Source organism: Cupressus sempervirens, chromosome 4, assembly GCF_028749045.1.
Source record: "Cupressus sempervirens isolate cs-2001-9-10 chromosome 4, ASM2874904v1, whole genome shotgun sequence".
In the NCBI taxonomy this organism is placed as follows: Eukaryota; Viridiplantae; Streptophyta; class Pinopsida; order Cupressales; family Cupressaceae; genus Cupressus; species Cupressus sempervirens.
In genome coordinates this window covers 479642195-479661969 of record NC_143121.1, presented here as the reverse complement: position 1 = coordinate 479661969, position 19775 = coordinate 479642195, and the positions used below count along the sequence as shown (strand labels likewise).

General features: G+C 36.6%; 2 protein-coding genes across 6 annotated transcripts in view; both read left to right on the top strand.

Moving 5' to 3' along the window:
- The first annotated feature begins 695 nt into the window (after positions 1–695).
- The window catches only part of ATH9 (ABC2 homolog 9), a 229610-nt gene continuing 210530 nt past the window's right edge, over positions 696–19775 (top strand). The window contains exon 1 of one of the 5 annotated variants that reach the window (XR_016363886.1): positions 696–1123. Coding sequence is in view for 3 of the 5 variants with exons in the window: in XM_089825591.1 (XP_089681717.1) it covers positions 817–1123 (307 nt within the window). In the remaining 2 variants the exon portion in view is untranslated. The remainder of the gene's footprint in view (positions 1124–19775) is intronic. The other 4 variants (XR_016363885.1, XM_089825591.1, XM_089825590.1 and 1 more) reach the window with 4 other exon arrangements.
- LOC149562043 (uncharacterized) lies at positions 13939–15666 on the top strand. The gene is made up of 4 exons (XM_089823856.1): positions 13939–14073; positions 14212–14508; positions 14631–15029; positions 15156–15666. The coding sequence occupies exons 1-4, from the start codon at positions 13939–13941 to the stop codon at positions 15540–15542; spliced, it is 1218 nt and encodes a 405-aa protein (XP_089679982.1). The 3' UTR covers positions 15543–15666.

Genomic DNA, 19775 nt, shown 5'->3' with positions numbered 1-19775 from the left:
AAATTATGATATTGCTATCAAGATTCAATTGTTCAGTTTTCAACTTAGACTTATTGGCCCATGTTTTGTGCATAGTGACTCATAAGAACCCATCTCTCATGAGAGCGCATGGTTCACTTTTTTAACGCATACTACATTCATGTGATATTCATACATGAGAAGTGTTGGGCCTTCCTGAGAAGACACTCATTCCAATACTACTTCAGATTAGGTGTGCTAAATCATGACAATCTGTTCAAGTTAAGTCCACTTAGCTTACTATCCAATTTGTAAAATCTTCAACAAGTACCTTATGAACCATTCGTTATAGAGCCTCTTTATTCCATCAATTGATAAGTAAGAGAGAATTTCCACAAGAAGTCAAATTATGATGTTACTAAGTGTTTCATAAAGCTCAATCTCTTATGAGAATGAGTGATACATTTAGCACTCATTGTATTTAGGTAAGACTCACCAAGATGAAGCAGTGAGCCTTTTCAAAAAACCATCTATACTCATACTCCTCCAAATCAAGCTCACTTATAGAGTTTCCACTAAGATTATATCCACTTAATTTGATAACCCATTTCCAAAACTTTCACCAACTATTATACCTTCCTAACCATTCATTATAGAATTCCTTTTAACTCAATAATAGTTATTTATGTAAATTTACATAATTAAGGCAAGACACCAAGCCCATGGCGGTACTGGTATGGAAATTAAAGTCGAGGGGGTGAAGAGGGGGAGTTCGCAAAACATAATAAATGATTTTAATTGGAAAATAATTGGGACAAGCTAGATGTTTGTGTCCGTGTAGGGTACAGAGAGACATACATGGCACAGGGATGGAGATTAAGACGTCTATTGGGGCGATCTCAAAGTGAAAACAATGAATTGTGGTCGTCACAATCATCCCTGCCATCAACAGCTGCAAGGAGGCTTCTCCGGCGAGTGGGAGGCGTTGTTGGGCTGGGACTGGGCCTAGGCTTAGGCCTGGGATGGATGGGCTTCAGCCCCAGCAACATCAGCAGCAAGAGCGCCAGTGGTGAGGAATACGATGTTCGGCGAAAGTTGCAAATTGCGGGTACAGTGCCCGTCCGCCTCTCTCGCAATGCTCTCACAGCCGCCATCATTGCCTTTGGTATTCCACCTTCATTATCATTTTCCTCTCATTCTAATTTTCTATTGCCTAATGAATCACGAAGAAGAAGAGATAAATTGAATTTCTGTTACAACGAGAAATCTGTAAGGTGAAAGTAATAATTGTCTCCAAGTTGCGGGGATGAGGCGCAAGCATGGTTTGAAAGGAAACTATTGTTTTCTTCATATTTTGAGATGGTTATTAAAATATTTTAAAAAAACATATATTTAAAACTTTAAAATTTAAATAAATAAAACCAATTGATATTTCCATAAAAGAAAGTTGACACCTTTGGAAGTATATACATTGCGCAGAATTTGCATGATATTCTATTGATTTAATAATCCATCATATAATCATTGAGTATGACATAACATGATTTTTATTTATTTTTTTCTTAAATTTTATTAATAAAAACTACGAAGTTCCAATGACAAACATTAAAATAGTAAATTCACAATGTTCAAAAAAGGATGCACATAGCTGGTTTGAGTAAGAAGTCTATAAAATTGGAGTCATCTCATCATTGAAAATCTCCAAAATATGCTAATTGCTGGAATTACAGGACTCAATTGGCATTCAATGTGACCCCAACCAATCCCGTGTGATAACTCTACTAAAATCCTTTGACAAACTTGTAATATTTCTGAATTTTCACTAGACATTTCGTCAAACACTTGGTAGGAAACTGTACGTGGAGGGTATTTTAACAAATGTTTAAGCTGTTTTGAAATGAAATGCACAAGACATGATAGATCAAAATAATACTAATTGATGCGACCAATTGGAGTAGTACATTCAACGATTTTTTATTTTTATTTTTTGGCCAAAATATCATGAAATATATTGTTCAATCTACTGTTCATTTACATAAGTCTGAATATTTATCTTTTGGGATTTCTTGTTACAAAATGAATATGAGTAGTCCTTCACCAGTTTCAGACCTGAAAGTGCCTGTTGGCAGTAATTGGAGATGATTCCGAGCTCCATAGATTGTGAACAACAATAACTCTAGGACAGTTATGAGCAAACAATTTCAGAACTCTATTGGCAGCAATTTCCTTTCACTCTTAGATGCTAGATCAGATATAAATGTCTGTTTATATTACTGGGACAGAACTTTAGATTTTCTTGCTTTGAGTTTGATGGAGCCCAAATTCTTTGCAAAATTTAGAGTCTCCATTAGAAAAATAATGTTGAAAGTTCATATTCAGGGTTGATTGGTGATATTGGTACTCTACAGACATGACTTGTTGCAACCAAATTATGAAACACATGAAAGAGAATGAAGATCCAGTCACTTCAGTGTTGGGACATAAGCAAGTGTGGACTCAGTTTTTGTACACTCAGATAGAGTGGAGTCTGGCACAAAGTGTGAAGGAATGATGGCGTTAATAGCATCATTATTATGTGCATGGGTTGGAAGTGGTACACTTACATGGTCAAGCAGAGGAGCTATAATGTTGTTGTTACACTCTTCATACTGCCTTACTAATGAAGATTGGTTGCAGCATGTTCTTCCTTATGTCATTGTAATGCTTTCTGATCCAGCTACTATTGTGTGGTGTGCTGCTTTGCAAAATGTCTGTGATGTACTTCTATTGGTCAATGAGATATGAAAAAGAGAAGATATCTGGAAAGGGAACAGTATGCAGGTCATAAAACTCAATACTGGTGTGTCAAGCTTAGTATGGATAATACAGACTATTGTGCAGAGAAATCAAATCAGAGTTGGTGCAGAACAAAGATAAACAAAGTTTGAGAATGTTATCTCGAATTTGACGTCTTCTGAAGCATACTTCGTATCTTAACCGAGACTTTAGCATGCTTTATATTGACCAAAGCATTGTCATATCAGAAATTGAATTGTTTCATATCTGTATACATTAAGTCACAGAATTGCATTTAATGCAGAGATGAAATTATCTTTCATTTGTTATATAACCGAGTTGATGCTCCTTCCGATTGAGTGGAATCAAAGGAAAATTCTTGTAAAAGAATAAGTAATTGTTGTGGAGTACGTACTGGATAAGCACACCAGAAGTATTGTAGACCATCTTGTGAAGGAAGAATTAACAGCAAGGAAGCATCAGTAACAGTCAATAGCGATGAATAGAGGATGATTCTAGTGAAGGTATATATAGTTACAGATCTGTAAAAAGCCTGGGATATGAAAAAACCAGTGAGTAGGAGGAAGACGACTTTGCAAATATAATCATTATTTGTACCAACACACTTGATGAATGAAACATTGAAAGTATGGAAATGTTGTATTTGGAGATTCCTCCTGCAAGAATAGAGTGCCCAAGTCAGCCGAGGTCAAGCATGTGCAGTATCAAGCGAATGAGACAAACATAACCTCCGTCCAATATAGAATCATCACTACATATATTGAGTTCCAACCACAAAATTTTAAAGGGATTGGAGCAAAGCTACGTCTATTGATGATATGTGGCAGAAATTCCTTTTACACATCAATGCACAATTTCTTCATAAACGGCAAGGCATCTATTGTTACAAGCAACATCGTCTGTAGTATGAAGTCGGTATTTGGCAGCAATATGATGTGTCATTCACACAATATCAGGTGCATACGAAGGAATACCGAAACTTGGGGATGCTGTGAAGTTTGATAGAATTAAGGTATTTCTTTTAAGAATGGTACGGTGTCATCCATTAACTCTAGTGTAATAACCCTGGCAGGCTCACACTACGGATTATATGAAGAACATCCCACTCACTTGAAATTAATCTTGCAATTTTGCAATTCCTTCAGATTATAATATAATTCATAGTTTGTAGTTTGCAAAAATGCCAATGAATAGCAAATGTAGAAATCACAGATGAGAGTTTCTAGCAAATAACTCAAATCAGAAATTTATTATTAATGCTGATAGGCATTCTACAATGGCAGAATGGGTGGAGTGGGATGGTGTGAGCGTGTTAATGTTAACTTTTATTCTTCTAGGTTAAATTTGACAACCATTTACATGTCAAAAGTTTAAATTTTATTATAAATAGAATATACTTTAAAAAATAATTTAATAAATACCACATCAATTTTTTGTTTAAATTATAATATTTGGAGATATAAATCATCCATTTTTTAAGAAATTGAAATAAAAAGTTCAATTTAGTTAAAAACTAAATAAATGGAGATAAAGAAAATATAAATATTTTTAGATGTAGCAAATTTAATTATAATTATTTTGTAGTGGATATCTATCGGCATTTTTTTAGATAGATTAATTTCAGATATCTATACTAGTTAATTCCCACTTACATATTAGTGACATACATGATGCAAATATAATTCAAATGCCAGTCTACTGGGAAATTCAGACATCTAAAATGCAGATTACAGACACCAATTTGCAGACCCAAACACCACTTAGTAGTAGAGGAAACTCACGCCCAACAGATGTAGAAAAATGGCTTTGCCGCAACATTGGAATATAGATGTCTATATGCAGAATTTCAAATCTCCTTGTGACAAATAAATCCACCATAAATTCACAACATGCAGTAACCTCCGAGCCACAATTAATACAGTAGGAAGAATGTTCAATTCGATACTATCATACTCAGATTCAAATCTGTTATACCTCAGAAGCAGATGAGATGCACAACTCAGAAATTCAAAACCCTCCTAGGAAATATCAAGCATTAAACAATATCTCCCAACCACAGTATATACAGCAAGATATTTTAATAATAATTTCAAAACTTTAATCCACAATACCTCAGCTATGAATTAAAGGCACAACCTAGCTTCGAAACCCTTATACTTCAGTAAGGGCAACAAAATTTAGAACCTCAGAAAAAGCTACAAAAGCATCAAAAGAAAATAAAATATCCAAGCTTGCTTTTCTCAACAAATGGGCTTGTATTTATAACCTCCAGATGCCCCTTTTTGTTGCCAAAATGTAACTTCATTCAAGAAGCTTCACCACACAACATTAATTAGAAGTTTCCATTAGATACTTTCACTTGACTTGGCTTACCTAATTAATAAATGACTCTTTCCAATGATAATTCAACTCTCAACTTAATTGAAATTAAAACTTTATAATAAGTCATTTAATAATTCATAATAATTGGGTCACTAAAAATATAATAACTCTCAAAATACTCATCATTTAAATATGCTGTTTGAAATAGAGTCATACCTATTATTTCTCCATGTGACCAAATGCACTTTCCAAAAATAAAAAGGGGCCATCTCAATCAACAATCAACACCCAATTTGCCAAAAATAGTAAGTACAGAAAACTAAGCCCAAACGAAGTCCAATCCAAGTCAAACAAAGACCAACCTGTAGCTTACTAAATTGTGGAGAAGACAAGATCCTCCCAAGCCAAGCCATTGCCTCAAAAGACCCTCTATCCAAAATAACTAGCCTACGAGGATCACAATAATAGGCTAATCCATGAAACTCTGATGTTGGCAAAAATGGGGACATTACATTTAGCTTTGATCAAAACCGTCAGGAATGCATATGGAACTGACGATGATGGTCAATCGTTGAGAGTTGAACTTTCGTATATTCCACGTCAAAACTATTGATGATACTGGTCCACTGCAATTAACTCGATACAAATCTAAGACAAATTTTCATTTTTCACAATACTTGAAACGAGATTGTTTGTCGAGGGAGAATTCTGCGCAACAAAAATAAATAAATTTGCCCTATTGATATGAATTATAATGTCTTTGTTCATTAGCTTTATCTATTAAAAATTTAAAAATAATAAATAAATAAAAAAGAATAGGTGAAGATGCACGATTAGCTAACAAAAAAAGGGTGTGATTTATTTTGAAGAGAAATGCCTTTTGAAATCGAAAGGTCACATTCCCTTGGTATAAATAAGGAGAGATATTCATTTGTAAACAAGAAAACATTCGAAGATAAGAAGTATTTATATTTATTTGTATGTTTGTACGGAAGAATAAGGAGCTTAAATATGACTTTGTAATATGAATTCAAATATTTTATTTTAATAATAAAATAAAAGGCCGTTTGTTTATTTTTATAAAGGTATGGAGATTTAAACTTCCGTTGATTCATCCTTTATAATCATTTTTTAATTCTATGAACAATTTTGGTTAGACAAGTGGATGAGGTCATATGTGACATTTTAAAACTCGATCATGTTGAGTAACATGGATCTTTTTTGCAAATGTACTAACATTGCCAATGTGATTGATATCTTCCAAATGCAGATTTGAAGACTCATAAATATGAGAAGAGACATGTCTCATGAAGAGACATGTCTCTATAGTTAATCATCATTAGTTAATATATTAATAATATAAAGAGCCATATGTATAACTCATCTTTAAGCATATATGTAATATGTTATTATATTATTATATAATAATATATAATATATTTATTATATTATTATATAATAATATATAACGTATAATATATATTATATTACATATAATATATATTATATATATAAGATATTTATCGTAAAGATGATTTACCATCAACAAGGTATCTCATGATAAAATCAATCCAATAGAAGCTACAACCTTAACAGAAGATGATAATGTGAAATGTTTAATTATTTTTTAATCTATGTCTAGTTTGTCTCCCCGACCTTGGGAGTTAAAGTGCAATCTAGACTAGTTGAGATTTGCATATATATATTTGATCCTTCACGTCTTGATTATTTATCTTTTTATAGTTTATGTGCATAGATCATTATAAAGGTGTACGTTATAATCTTCATTGTAGTTGACTTTGTTGCCCGAATAAGCCAAAGCATTGGTCTTTTGTCATTGAAGTATTGGATTTATATATGAAGTCAAAACATCTACAACTTCCTTCTTATAAACCTCAAATCCATTGTTAAAACCTTATACAATTCATTCAATTCAAACACTTAGCATTTAGTTTCATTTTGATTGAGTTTGAGGACCTTGCCAACCGAAGAAGTCACAAAGCTTAAATTCACTATAGAAAAGCCTTGAACTAGGTAGTCAACATTTGAGGTGAGGGTCTACCCGCCTGGGTGTAGCGGAGCCTAAAGTGCAAGGGAATCAAGGTGATTCTCATTCGTTGGCTAGAATTGATTGTGGAATCCTGTTGGAGAATCGGCAAGCTCTTGGATTTCCAATCTGCGGTTTTGGGAACCAACCGAGTTCTCACAAACAATAAATGTTTGAATCTTTCTAGTGACTACCTCAAGACTGTACTTTCTTCACTCGCCAAATCCTCCAGTTGGCATAAAAAACACATGCAACTCTTACAACAATACAGAAATCTAAATGTGAAAAAGTCTGAAACTGAATTTGATTATCTACACCTTCAACTGGAAAGTTCTTAGTAATCATTCCTATTCATGCTGCACTTAGCAATGAAATTTCCAATAACCCATATAACGAGCAGCTAGGATTTGGCATATAAATCTTTCAAGAAATGACTGCAACTCCAACTCCTTTTGAAAACCTAGAAATCTTCAGTGCAAGTCTGCACACCTTCCTCTATGGCTGCAATAAGCTAACAATGGTGATAAGTACTGCAGCGCCATTGTAGCCTGGTAGGAACATTGCAGTGGCTACTGTAGCTTGCGACCCTTGTGCCTGTTTTCTCCAAATACCCTCTATAGATTGAAGGAAATCATCAATCTGGAAATAAAAATGCAAGCTTGGAAATATCATTTCAACACAACTCTCCACAAAAACATAGGGCACAAATCTTCAAACTCAAACATTCAACTCCAATGTGAATCTTGCTTGATCCACTTGTACTGGCTAAGGAGGATTTTTCACCCCTGAAAACTAATCTTTGCTGTAAGGTTTCGTCCTAGGGCTGTATAGCAAAAAACCTCTACAATCGGTGTCTTGAGAAAAATATCAAATTCAAAGAATGAATCAAATGCGTTTCTTTCTGCCTCTTTTATCACACTCCATGGCACTGTCTGGAAACTATATTTTAAAATCACTTTTAAGTAATATGTGATGTCCCCTTTTGGTTCAAGATTTACTGATAAATAATAATAATTAAAGTATAAAAAATAAATAAGAACAAAGAAAAATATAATTATAAATTTAAAAATATAATATATTTATAATTTTATACAATATAATATAGTTATAATATACAAATTTAGTTTTGTCTAGTGAATGGTCAAAGGACATGAAAAAAAGAGTTATGACTATTGGAGAATTAAAGGTACAAAAGGAGTGAATCATCAACTTAGGGGGATAGGGAAGAAAATATAAGTGATCCGAGGAAATATAAAAAAAAAAATTACTTTAAATTTTAAAACACAGCAATTAAGGATGAATAGTTGTGACTTCATTCATATGGCAAGATAAAAAAGGGACAGGAATTCATTTGAAATGGACATCAAAAGTTGATCAAGGAAATAAAAGTAAAATAAGTGTTTGTTACGTAATCAGAAAAAGGAGGGATCAGAAGCACAGATCTGATTAAAATAAGAAGTGCAGATCTGATTGTGAAAGGTGTGTCCCTCTCAAAGGGCATAAATAATAGAGTTACACTCTTTCAAGGGTGCTAATGGTGAAAGATTGCATCTCTCACCATATGACATTTATGATAAAAAGGTGTGAGCTCTTCCTTAAATTGGGAAATATAAAGGGAAAATGGTTTATTTGAGGAAAGGGGCAGATGAGGATTAAAGAAGAAATGGAATACATGGCAGATTGAAATACACACATTGTGGTCTTAGAATATATGCATAACTGGAATTCAGATTTATATGATAGTCATGCTTAATTTCACATTTATAGATACTCAATTGTAATACATGAAAGACCAATATCATTAATGGCCTAGTTCTTAGTCTTTTGCTAATGCCTTCATAAGGATAGGAGGTTTTTGTAGGTGAAATGTCCCTTTACTGATTTTGTATGATATTTCAAGCCTCAAATCAGATCCTGAAGATCAAACAACCAATATTACAAAGATCCACCAATTTCTCAATAAAACCCAAATCGGATATGTCCGAAATAGTGCCAAAAAAACTTCACAACTTCACAAATTATTAATAAATTTGAGAATGGACATTTTTTACAGAAATTTCAGCAGCATAATAGCCTACGAAATGACATTTCCAGATCTGTACAGCCTTTACACAACAGTTCACAAATGTAGGACAAAAACTATGCTCATCGGGCTTCCGAAATTAACACAAAAATGTCCGGAAACACCACAAAAACACTAATAATCTATCTCAGAAGTTTAATCACGTCCCAATACATATATTCAGCTCTATTTTAACATCTTAAAGTTTGAAATACAGCAGCAACCCAACCTGATATGAAATACTCAATTGAAAACACCAAACTCATACAAAAAACACACCCGAAAAATTCACAAATCTGCATTGTTCAGCACAAAGGCAAACTCTGTATGAGCATGCACATGGAATGGCGTCAAACTCCCTTCCTTAGCCTTCTTGGAAACCTGCAAACTCCCGTTCTTGGGTCTCCTTCTCCACAGGTTTGGCAGCCTCTGAAGAACAACAAAGAAATGAGCAAAAAATCAAGTTCTGGAATTAGCCCAAAATGCTTCCAAACCCCTTAAAAGAGGGCATAACCCTAACTCACGTCCAAGAGGGGTTAATAAAACATATTTTAATAATAATCTTCATTTATTAGTCCATTAGCTTCCAAAGATTATCCCCCTTTTCCAAAACTTCACCTTTTTGGGCCTGCCTGCCTTAGCAAAGATTATTATTTTTAATTATTTGAAAAAGGGACATGACAAGTCCTCCCCTCCCAAATATTGCTTGTCCTCAAGCAATGGCTGAACAATAAACCAATCAATCCACTTGGATCCCAAATGTAGTCATGAACTATACTATTGCCAATTAACACAAGCTCCTGCAATATCCTCTGCAATATGACCAAGAGGAATCCATAATCAAATTGACAATTACAGCTCAACGAAACTCCAAAATCACCATTGCCACAGTCAGAAACCCATGAGACACAAACTCTTAGAACATCAAAACCCAAGTAAAGTGGACAAATCAAACTACCAACACAGTAAATACCATCAACGCATTCCACTGGCCTATACGGAATGTACAATCCAACTCTGCAACAATGGTGAATGCTCTCGAATGAAACTGTACCAAGTATGGAGAATCCACACACTATACAACTCCTGCAGTCAACACAACTCTGTAGATCACCGACCACTGTCTCATAACCATAACTCCCATGCACCCTTGATGGTGAAAAGCCATCACAAGATAAACAACAAGAATTGGAACCCAAACCAAATTTGCCTGCCATCAACTCCTCAACACAAGGATCAAATGGTAACTGATGTACATACCTTGCAATATAATGTTGATAAAAAAAACCAACCTCAGTCAACAACTCACCATGAACAAGTGATACAACCCACTGTGACTGATCACCAGCTAAGTCAGGAGATGTCATAGCCAAAGGAGTAGAATCAATAACAACACCCGCTAAAGCATCACTTCGAAACTCCTGCTCTAAGTCATGTATTATCAAGCTGTCAACTACAAAACCTATCGCCATGTCGTGCCCATCATAACTCTCATCCTGAGGCGTTAAACTATCCCATAACTGATGATAAGCACTAGGAACCAAAGTACATCTCTGTATCATCATCTCATCAACATGGTCATCAAAGGTAAATTGATGAGCATACCTCACAATGTAATGCTGATAGAATGCGCCAATCTCAGTCAGTGGCTCAGACTGCAATCCAGATGTAACTAACTGCAATTGATCACTAACCAAGTTGGAACTGACTACTACCTCTAAAGACATCGCCAAGGGAGTAGTATTACTAGCAGGAACCATGCCAACTATCGGCTCACCAACATCACACATGGTCTTTGATACAGCATCTCTAGTCTTCGTGCCATTAGTGCTAGAGGTCACCACCATGTCAGGCATACCACAACAATCTGCTGCAGCACCCAACTCAACTGAACCTGACTCTAGTGGGGATGAACCCAATATGCCAATGTTAGTATCAAGGATGGATGCATCCCCATCTCCACTATCTTTGACAATCTCGACCATGGATATCCTCGGATCATCAGACACCACAGCTTGTGACTGTACAGAATCTAGTAAAGATTGTAGTTGCTCTAACTCCATGGTCACCTTAGCCAAATGAAACCGTGACTCCTTGAAAGCCAACTGTGTACTCTCAAGAATCTCTGAAGTCACCTCAAGCTGCTCAGTAAGCTCACTCACCTCATCTTCCTTGCCCAACAATGTATCATATGCTGTATTGCCCACTCCATAAGATAATCTCTGTTGGCTACCAACTGCATATAATCCTGTCTCAAAATTTGGATAGCCTCCCATAAAGAGTGGAACTTTGTTAAGGAAAGATAACTGCCTCCTTGCTCATCACTAGTAGGAGAACCCCATCCATAAATTGCTAACAATTGACGAGCAGCATCGAAATGTTGGCAAGCGATAGCAATGTCTCGCTCACTAACTCTCAACTGATTAGACACATGATGGCACTGGCTTGACTGTCTCCTACAAACCTCCTTTGATGCACTGTCTAAAGGAGTATCCTCAAAGTTACTAGTCTCTAGATTATTACCATCCATATCCTGTGAATCAACTCTAAAGCTCATATCAACAAACGGAGTATCAAAAACTGTAGCACTGCTATCCAACTCCTTTGTACCCAAGGAAACTAAGTCTTCAAAACTGCCCACTGCATCCTCCTGGATGTCATCAATGCCAATATGATCCTGGGACTCATCTGTACACATTGCCAAATACGAAAGATCATCAACACATTCCAGCAAGTATGGTCGACTGGATATATGAACAAAGCCCAACACCGGTGTATAAAAACTAATACCAACATCGGACAAGCTGCTAGCACAAGAAAAGACAACACCGTGCAATCTGCTAATCAAATCCATGATAGCACCCAAACAAACACTGCTACCAAAAAGTGTTAAAGATCTCCAGTCAACTGAATCCCAAATGCCAATATAACAATCTCGAGTCCATATCCATAAACTATAATCAGCTGGTAACTCAAGCAAACTCCTCACCTGAGTAATATGACCAATACCAACTAATTCCACATACCTGTCTGACATTGTCCCTATATCCTGGATGTGAATACAAGATGAACTCGCAACATTATCAATTTCCACATATGATCTACCGTTCACAAAAAGCTGAGTATTAGGAGTGCAAGATGAAACTAAACTCAATCTAAGTTACCGGATTCGCACCCTGGAGCTCGGGTCCGGGTCCGGATTCATTCGGGTCCGGATCCGAGCCCGGGTCCGCGACCGGTCCGGGCAGGGTCCGCATTTTGGCCTGCGGGTCCTCTCGGGTCCGTGGGGACCCGGGAGGACCCGCAGGCCAAAATGCGGACCCTGCCCGGACCGGTCGCGGACCCGGGTGAATCCGGGCGGACCCGCGGCAGGTGGGGCCAAAAAGTGGCCCAAAAAAGCAATAAAATTATATTTTTTTATTATTTTTTTTGCCAACCCTAAAGTAAGGCCTATTAGATGCATTTCATTCATCTAATCTCTCATTTGCTTTGTCATTTTGCTCTCTCATTTTGGTGTGGCCATTTTGCAAGTTTGAAGAGAAGGTTGTAGAGATTGTTTGTGGAGTCTCAAATCCTTCAAATAATCAGTGTTGAATGTTCCAGGTATGCATTTGATCCTTCCTTTTGCTTTTTTCATAGTTTGTTTTTAGTTTTTTAAATTTTTTATATTTATTGTTCTAAATTTTTATAAAGTTTTGTATAAGTTTTGAAATATTTTTTTAAATTTGTTTTTATAGATTGCAAGAATCCAAGAATGAGCAGTCAGGGTTCAGTGGGTGGGGTGGGATCCCAAAGATTTAAAATTGATAAAGGCTCTCCTTTGTGGAAGTATACAACAAGAATTGAGCAATGTGCTAGTGGGGGATGGTATATATGGAAATGCAATTTTTGCCAAAACCAATATAGAAGCTCCTATTTTCGGGTTAAACATCATTTGATAGGTCCACCAGGTCAAGGGATTTCCATGTGTGAGGGGCCCCCAAAAGGAGATAAAAAAGGGTTGTCGGCTCCTCAAATAGCAGGCATGTTAAAAAAACAAGAAGAGGCTGATAGGTTAGTGTCAAAGGCAAAAAAAGATAAGTGAAAGCAAATACCACCAACACCACCCTCTCAAACAATTAGTAAACCACATCCCTTCCTACCTACCCCATCTATGGATGAAGATGAAATAGAAACACCCGCATCCCGCAAGAGAGGCCCATTAGATACGGCATTTGAAAATGACAAGAGAGAAATTGCTGACATAAAGGTTGGGCGTTGCCTCATTACAAATGGTGTTTCATTCAATCTAGTGAGATCCCCTTATTGGAGAGAGATGGTGAAAGCAATAAATGATGCACCTCATGGTTACCAATCCCTTGGATATGAAAAGTTGAGAACCACCATATTGCATAAGGAGAGAAAGAATGTAGAAAACCTCCTCAAGCCAATAAGAGATTCTTGGATCCAAACGGGGGTGAGCATTGTCTCTGATGGATGGAAAGATTGTAAAAATTGTCCATTAATAAATGTGATTGCTGTTTGCCCCAAGGGGGCAATGTTTTTGAAGGCGGTTGATTGTGAAGGGCAAGTAAAGGATGCAAATTTTATTGCCCAACTTCTCATTGAATCCATAGAGTCCATGGGAGTTGACAATGTTGTCCAAGTAATAACGGACAATGCTAAAGTTTGTAAGGCTGCAGGTGCTTTGGTAGAAGCATGATATGAGCATATCTTTTGGACACCATGCACTGTCCACACCTTGAACTTGGTGATGAAAACAATGGGCAGCCAAATTCAATGGATGAAAAATGTGTATGAGGAGGGTGAGCAGATCCAAATGTTTGTGACAAACCACCATATGTCACAAGCAATTTTCAGAACTTTCTCCCGCTTGGAATTATTGAAGGTAAATTTTAAACTTTATTTAGCTTCATTTATCATATTAATTTTTGTGTCATACTTTACAAAATTTAATACATATTCTTAAATTTTTGTGTTATCAACTTATCATATTAACTTACAATTTGAATTAACATGGTAATAGGTTGCTGAAACAAGGTTTGCTTCACACACAATCGTCCTTAGACGACTTGTGAGGGTGAAAGAGGCATTGGATCAAATGGTTATTAGCAACAAATGGGGTGGATGGAAGCAAGTTGATACAGAAAAAGCCAAAACTGTAAAGGATTTGATCTTGAGTGATAATTTTTGGAATAGGGTGGAATATGCATTAGAACTCACCGAACCCATCATGTCTATGCTTTGGTATGCTGACACGGATGAGCCTTGCTTGGGGAACATATATGATGCCATGGACTCTATGCTAGAAAGAGTGAAATCAGTAAGTTTAAATTTTTATACAATACTTTATCCTTGTTTATTGAGAGATTTTGGTTTTTGATTTTAATTAAGTTATTAACACTACATCAAGATAACTTACATGTACATCATTTGACATCCCAGGTCATTCAGAGGAGAGAGCAGGATCCTGATACCTTGTACACTAAGGTGGAGAAAATTGTTCTACATCGTTGGAACAAGATGACTACACCTTTACACCTCTTGGCATATGCACTTTCTCCTAGATATTATAGCAGTGAGATACTTGCTATTCCTGGTAGAGTGGCACCATATAGAGATCCTGAAGTTGCTGCTGGGTATAAGAGGGCACTTAACAGGCTCTTTAGTGATCCTGATGTGGCATCAAATGTTAGGAGAGAGTTTGTTGATTTTGTCTCAAGCAAAAATGTAGAGCCTGATGCAATCAATGACCAAAGTAAATTGGATGCCATTGGATGGTGGTACTTACATGGGGAAAGTTACATGTACCTCCAACCTCTTGCCATTAAGATCTTGTCACAAGTATGTATTTAAGTTTTTTTTCCTTTTCTTATGACCACTTAGCTTGTCGAATTAACACTCTTAAATTCCTATTGTATTGTAAAATTACTTAGCTAATTTTTTAAAATTTGTTGGTTGTCTCTCTAGGTTGCAAGCTCTTCTGCTGCTGAGCGGAATTGGAGTACATACTCCTTTATCCACTCAGTGAAGCGTAACCGGTTGGGTTCAAAGAAAGCAGAGGACTTGGTATTTATTCACAACAACTGGCGCCTCTTATCACGCAAGGATCCAGGATATAAGAAGGGACCAGAGAAGTTGTGGAATGTACTACTTGAGACTTCTAACTTGGATATGACTGTCCAAGATATATCTAGAATTGCCTTGCTAGATGTTGAGGAGGACGAGGAGGAGGATGTGGCTGCATCTGGGGCTAGTGGAACCGGTTTGGGTTCCAATGATGTGGAAAATGTCAATGATATAGATGAGGATAAAGCCATTGATCCCTCATATTTTGATGACCCATTTGACCCTTGAAGGGCATTTGCATCTTTGATAAACTATGTTTAAACATTTGTCATTGACTCATTGAGTCATTTATGATTTATCACTATGTTTCACAGTTTCAAACTTTATTAAGTCATAATTTATTATCTATCAATCTGATGAAGTAGTCTATGTTTTGAAATTCCATTTTGCATTTTAGTAATTCAATGTATGATTTTATTTACAACATTAGCATAGATTAATGAGTGAGTATTTAATGTTTATCTTTGACATTTGACATTGATCAATAATCAAATAACATTGATATATTCATACTATGGAATAACTTAGTTTTACTTTTACAACTATATGAGTTTATAATTTTTTTTGCATATATATATACTAACGAACCCACCCACGAACCCAAATGGGGAAAAAAAAATTGCCCGAACCCACGAACCGAACCCCGAACCCGAACCCGTCCCCGAACCCGAATTGGCAACTTAGAACTCAATTCCATGCCATGCTTATCCCCATGTCTCTCCCAGTCTTGTAATGCCAATGGAGTATTCACCAAAGAAGCTCGAGTGTCCTCAAGCTCGTAAGAAAGCCAGTCAACTTCCTCCTCCTTCCTCCTCAAGGCATCTGAATAGTCTTCGACAAGGCTAAGAAGATGGTCACGATCTGATAGAAGATGTAAATAACTCAACTTCCTGGTTCCCATTCCTTCCCTAATCGCTTGTAAGTCCACACAAGGAGACTTTGCCTAAACTCCCTTATGTCTACCTTGTAACTGAATCATCTGAATGTGATCCTCTATCATATTCCGCATCCTATCATGATGAGATAATGAAGTCACAATACTATCTTTGTTCACCTTCAGCTGGCTGGACAAATCATGTGAAGTACTACCTGCCTCAACCTCGTGTGATGAAGCATCTAATTGTGCCTGGTACTCTTTCTCAACAAAGTCATGAATGCTCAATGTCTGCACATCTCTACCAGGTATCTCACCATCATGCACAACAACATCCTCATAATCATCATCTAAACCCACTACCTCCTGTGGCAGAGTAGAATCTGAGACCTCTGCCTGGCTATAAGCTAGTTTCTCAAACTCCTCATGTAAGTTCTTGGTAATTGTGTCATCTGCCTTGTGAGAAAATCTGCCAAATAGAAATCCAGTCAACTTATCCACCTTAGCTGGGTAGGATAACATGTCATTCATCATACGGTGGTGCTCAACCAACTGTTCAGACATGTCATGGCTTATTTTCATAAGTTTATCTCGAATGTCTAAATAACCATCCTTTCTATTGTTCTGACTCTGGATATCAATTGTCCAAGATCGTGTTCTCTGAGACTCTGTACTATACTTGTTCATTCTGAATAAAGTAGAGTGTAACCCCAATAGGTTATAACTTCTTCAAACACCAAGAACTAACATGCAATTGATTAGAAGTAGCATGCAACCATAGATTTTGACATGTAGCTGATTAGAAGCAACATGCAACCACCAAATTCACCAAGAACTAACATGCAAATGATTAGAAGTAGCATGGAATCATAGATTTTGACATGCAGCTGATTAGAAGCAACATGCAACCATAAATTATGACATGCAAGATCTGGGTAGTTGTCAAAACTGACATGCAAACTTCTACAAACCCTCATGCTGGCAAGATCATAGCTCTGATACCACTGAAATGTCCCTTTACTGATTTTGTATGATATTTCAAGCCTCAAATCAGATCTTTAAAATCAAACAACCAATATTACAAAGATCCACCAATTTCTCAATAAAACCCAAATCGGGTATGTCCGAAATAGTACCAAAAAAATTTCACAACTTCACAAATTATTAATAAATCTGAAAATGGACATTTCTTATAGAAATTTCAGCAGCATAACGGCCTACGAAATGACATTTCCAGATCTGTATAGCCTTTACACAACAGTTCACAAATGTAGGACAAAAACTATGCTCATCGGGCTCCCGAAATTAACACAAAAATGCCTGGAAACACCACAAAAACACTAATAATCTATCTCAGAAGTTTAATCACGTCCCAATACATATATTCAGCTCTATTTTAACATCTTAAAGTCTGAAATACAGCAGCAACCCAAATTGATATGAAATACTCAACTGAAAACACCAAACTCATACAAAGAACACACCCGAAAAACCCACAAATCTGCACTGTTCAGCACAAAGGCAAACTCTGCATGAGCATGCACATGAAATGGCTTCAAACTCCCGTCCTTAGCCTTCTTGGAAACCTGCAAACTCCCGTTCTTGGGTCTCCTTCTCCACAGGTTTGGCAGCCTCTGAAGAACAACAAAGAAATGAGCAAAAAATCAAGTTCTGGAATTAGCCCAAAATGCCTCCAAACCCCTTAAAAGAGGGCATGACCCTAACTCACGTCCAAGAGGGGTTAATAAAACATATTTTAATAATAATCTTCATTTATTAGTCCATTAGCTTCCAAAGATTATCCCCCTTTTCCAAAACTTCACCTTTTTGGGCCTGCTTGCCTTAGCAAAGATTATTATTTTTAATTATTTGAAAAGGGGACATGACAGTAGGGAGAGCCAGAGTAATTCCTCACAAGATGGGTTAGTCCCAAGATGGGGCAAAGACATGTATGTATGAAGCCTTTAGGGAGAAGTCTCAAAATGGGTATGCACATGTGCTCTTGAAACCTTGAGAGAGCTTTCTTTTAGGTGGTTTCCAAGTGCCCTAACCTACTCTATCCACCATTCTTCATCAGGGTTAGGGAAGTGGTCTAATGTATATATTAGTAGCATTTTATATTATTTAATAATAGTGAAATTAGAATTATATTAGTTATTTCTGACATCCACAAATTCGTAGTACATGAGATTTTTAGTATACTCAATGTACCATCTTAAATTGGAAGTGCCTCAATTTAATGATGGTTTAGCACTCATTTAATGCGATTCTTTCACTCATTTGCATTCCTCACCCTTCTTCCCCTTTCTCTTAGGCGGAATCAAGGTAGGACCTAATAGATCCTTTTTAAAGCTCCTATTTTCATGGCATAAAGCTCGTAGAAGGATCGAACCACCTAGGTCCTCCCTTTCCTTCATCCAATCACTTAGAATTTGTTTTCTGCACCATGACAACTATATCTCAAGTTTTGCACCTGATTCCTGGGATTTGGGACCTGCTTCGGGACCCCGAGGGAATCTCGAAGGTTTTGTGTCCTAGTTGGCATGGATGTAGAGCGTTCCTGCCCAATCAGGGCCATAGAGGGATGTAGTGTGTCCCTGCTTGGGCCCATTTTGGGTACGTTTCCTGGGTCCTGTGTTTGGATTGTTCCGTGGTGTTAACTTTTAGGTGGGTCGGCCTACGGGAGAAAGTTGATTCCAAGCCCTTTATAGACCCATCCATTTGCTCCATTTTGCATATCTCATCTCATATACAAGCGTTCATGCACTCTAGTGTTTAAGCTCTCAAGTTTTCAAGCATCCTTCAAGCATCCAAGGTATTCAAGCAATTTCTCCATTGAAGATCAAGGATTCATGCGTTCAAGCTATTGAAGGAGGTTATGCAAGATCTAGCATTTTCAACACTCAACAACTGCCTTCATACATTTAAGATCCTTTTTTTCATCTTCTACATTCATCTTCTCAAGATCTACATTCATCTATATTCATTCCTAAGGCGGATTTCAAGCACATTCATTCATGAAGGTTTTGGTTTCACTTTGATTTCCTTTCCTAAGGTTTTTGAAGTCGAGTCAAGGCTATTGCATCTATATACTTGATTACATTATAATTCAAGAGCATGTTTAGAGATTTACATTGCTTCTTCTTAGTTTTATCATTGTTACTTGCTAGCATTCCATTTCTATTTCAATTCAATGTTAATTCCTAAACTAGGGTTTGACTGAGGCAAACCCTCCCCAAATAACAAGTAAAACCCATTATTTTGCAGGTTCCGAATCTTGGATAGGTGAACAAATTGTAGTTTTGGATACCCTTTTTGTCATCGTAATTGCAAAATTGGAATCAAGATCAGACAATTGATCAGGGATGTACTTTTCCCCTGCTTTAGGAGAAAGTTGACATCACGCAAAAGTTGACCTTGCTAGATTGCTGAACGATTTTTAGGTTTTGTCCACCTTATTATTTTTAGCTTAGATTTTGGGATTCAACTCTTTTGGAGGTCTTTTAGTAGTCCATTTTCAGGTTTGTATCTTGTAAGGCATAACATCTTTACTTTATCATCTTCTTTTTCAGCCGTATATTGTATAT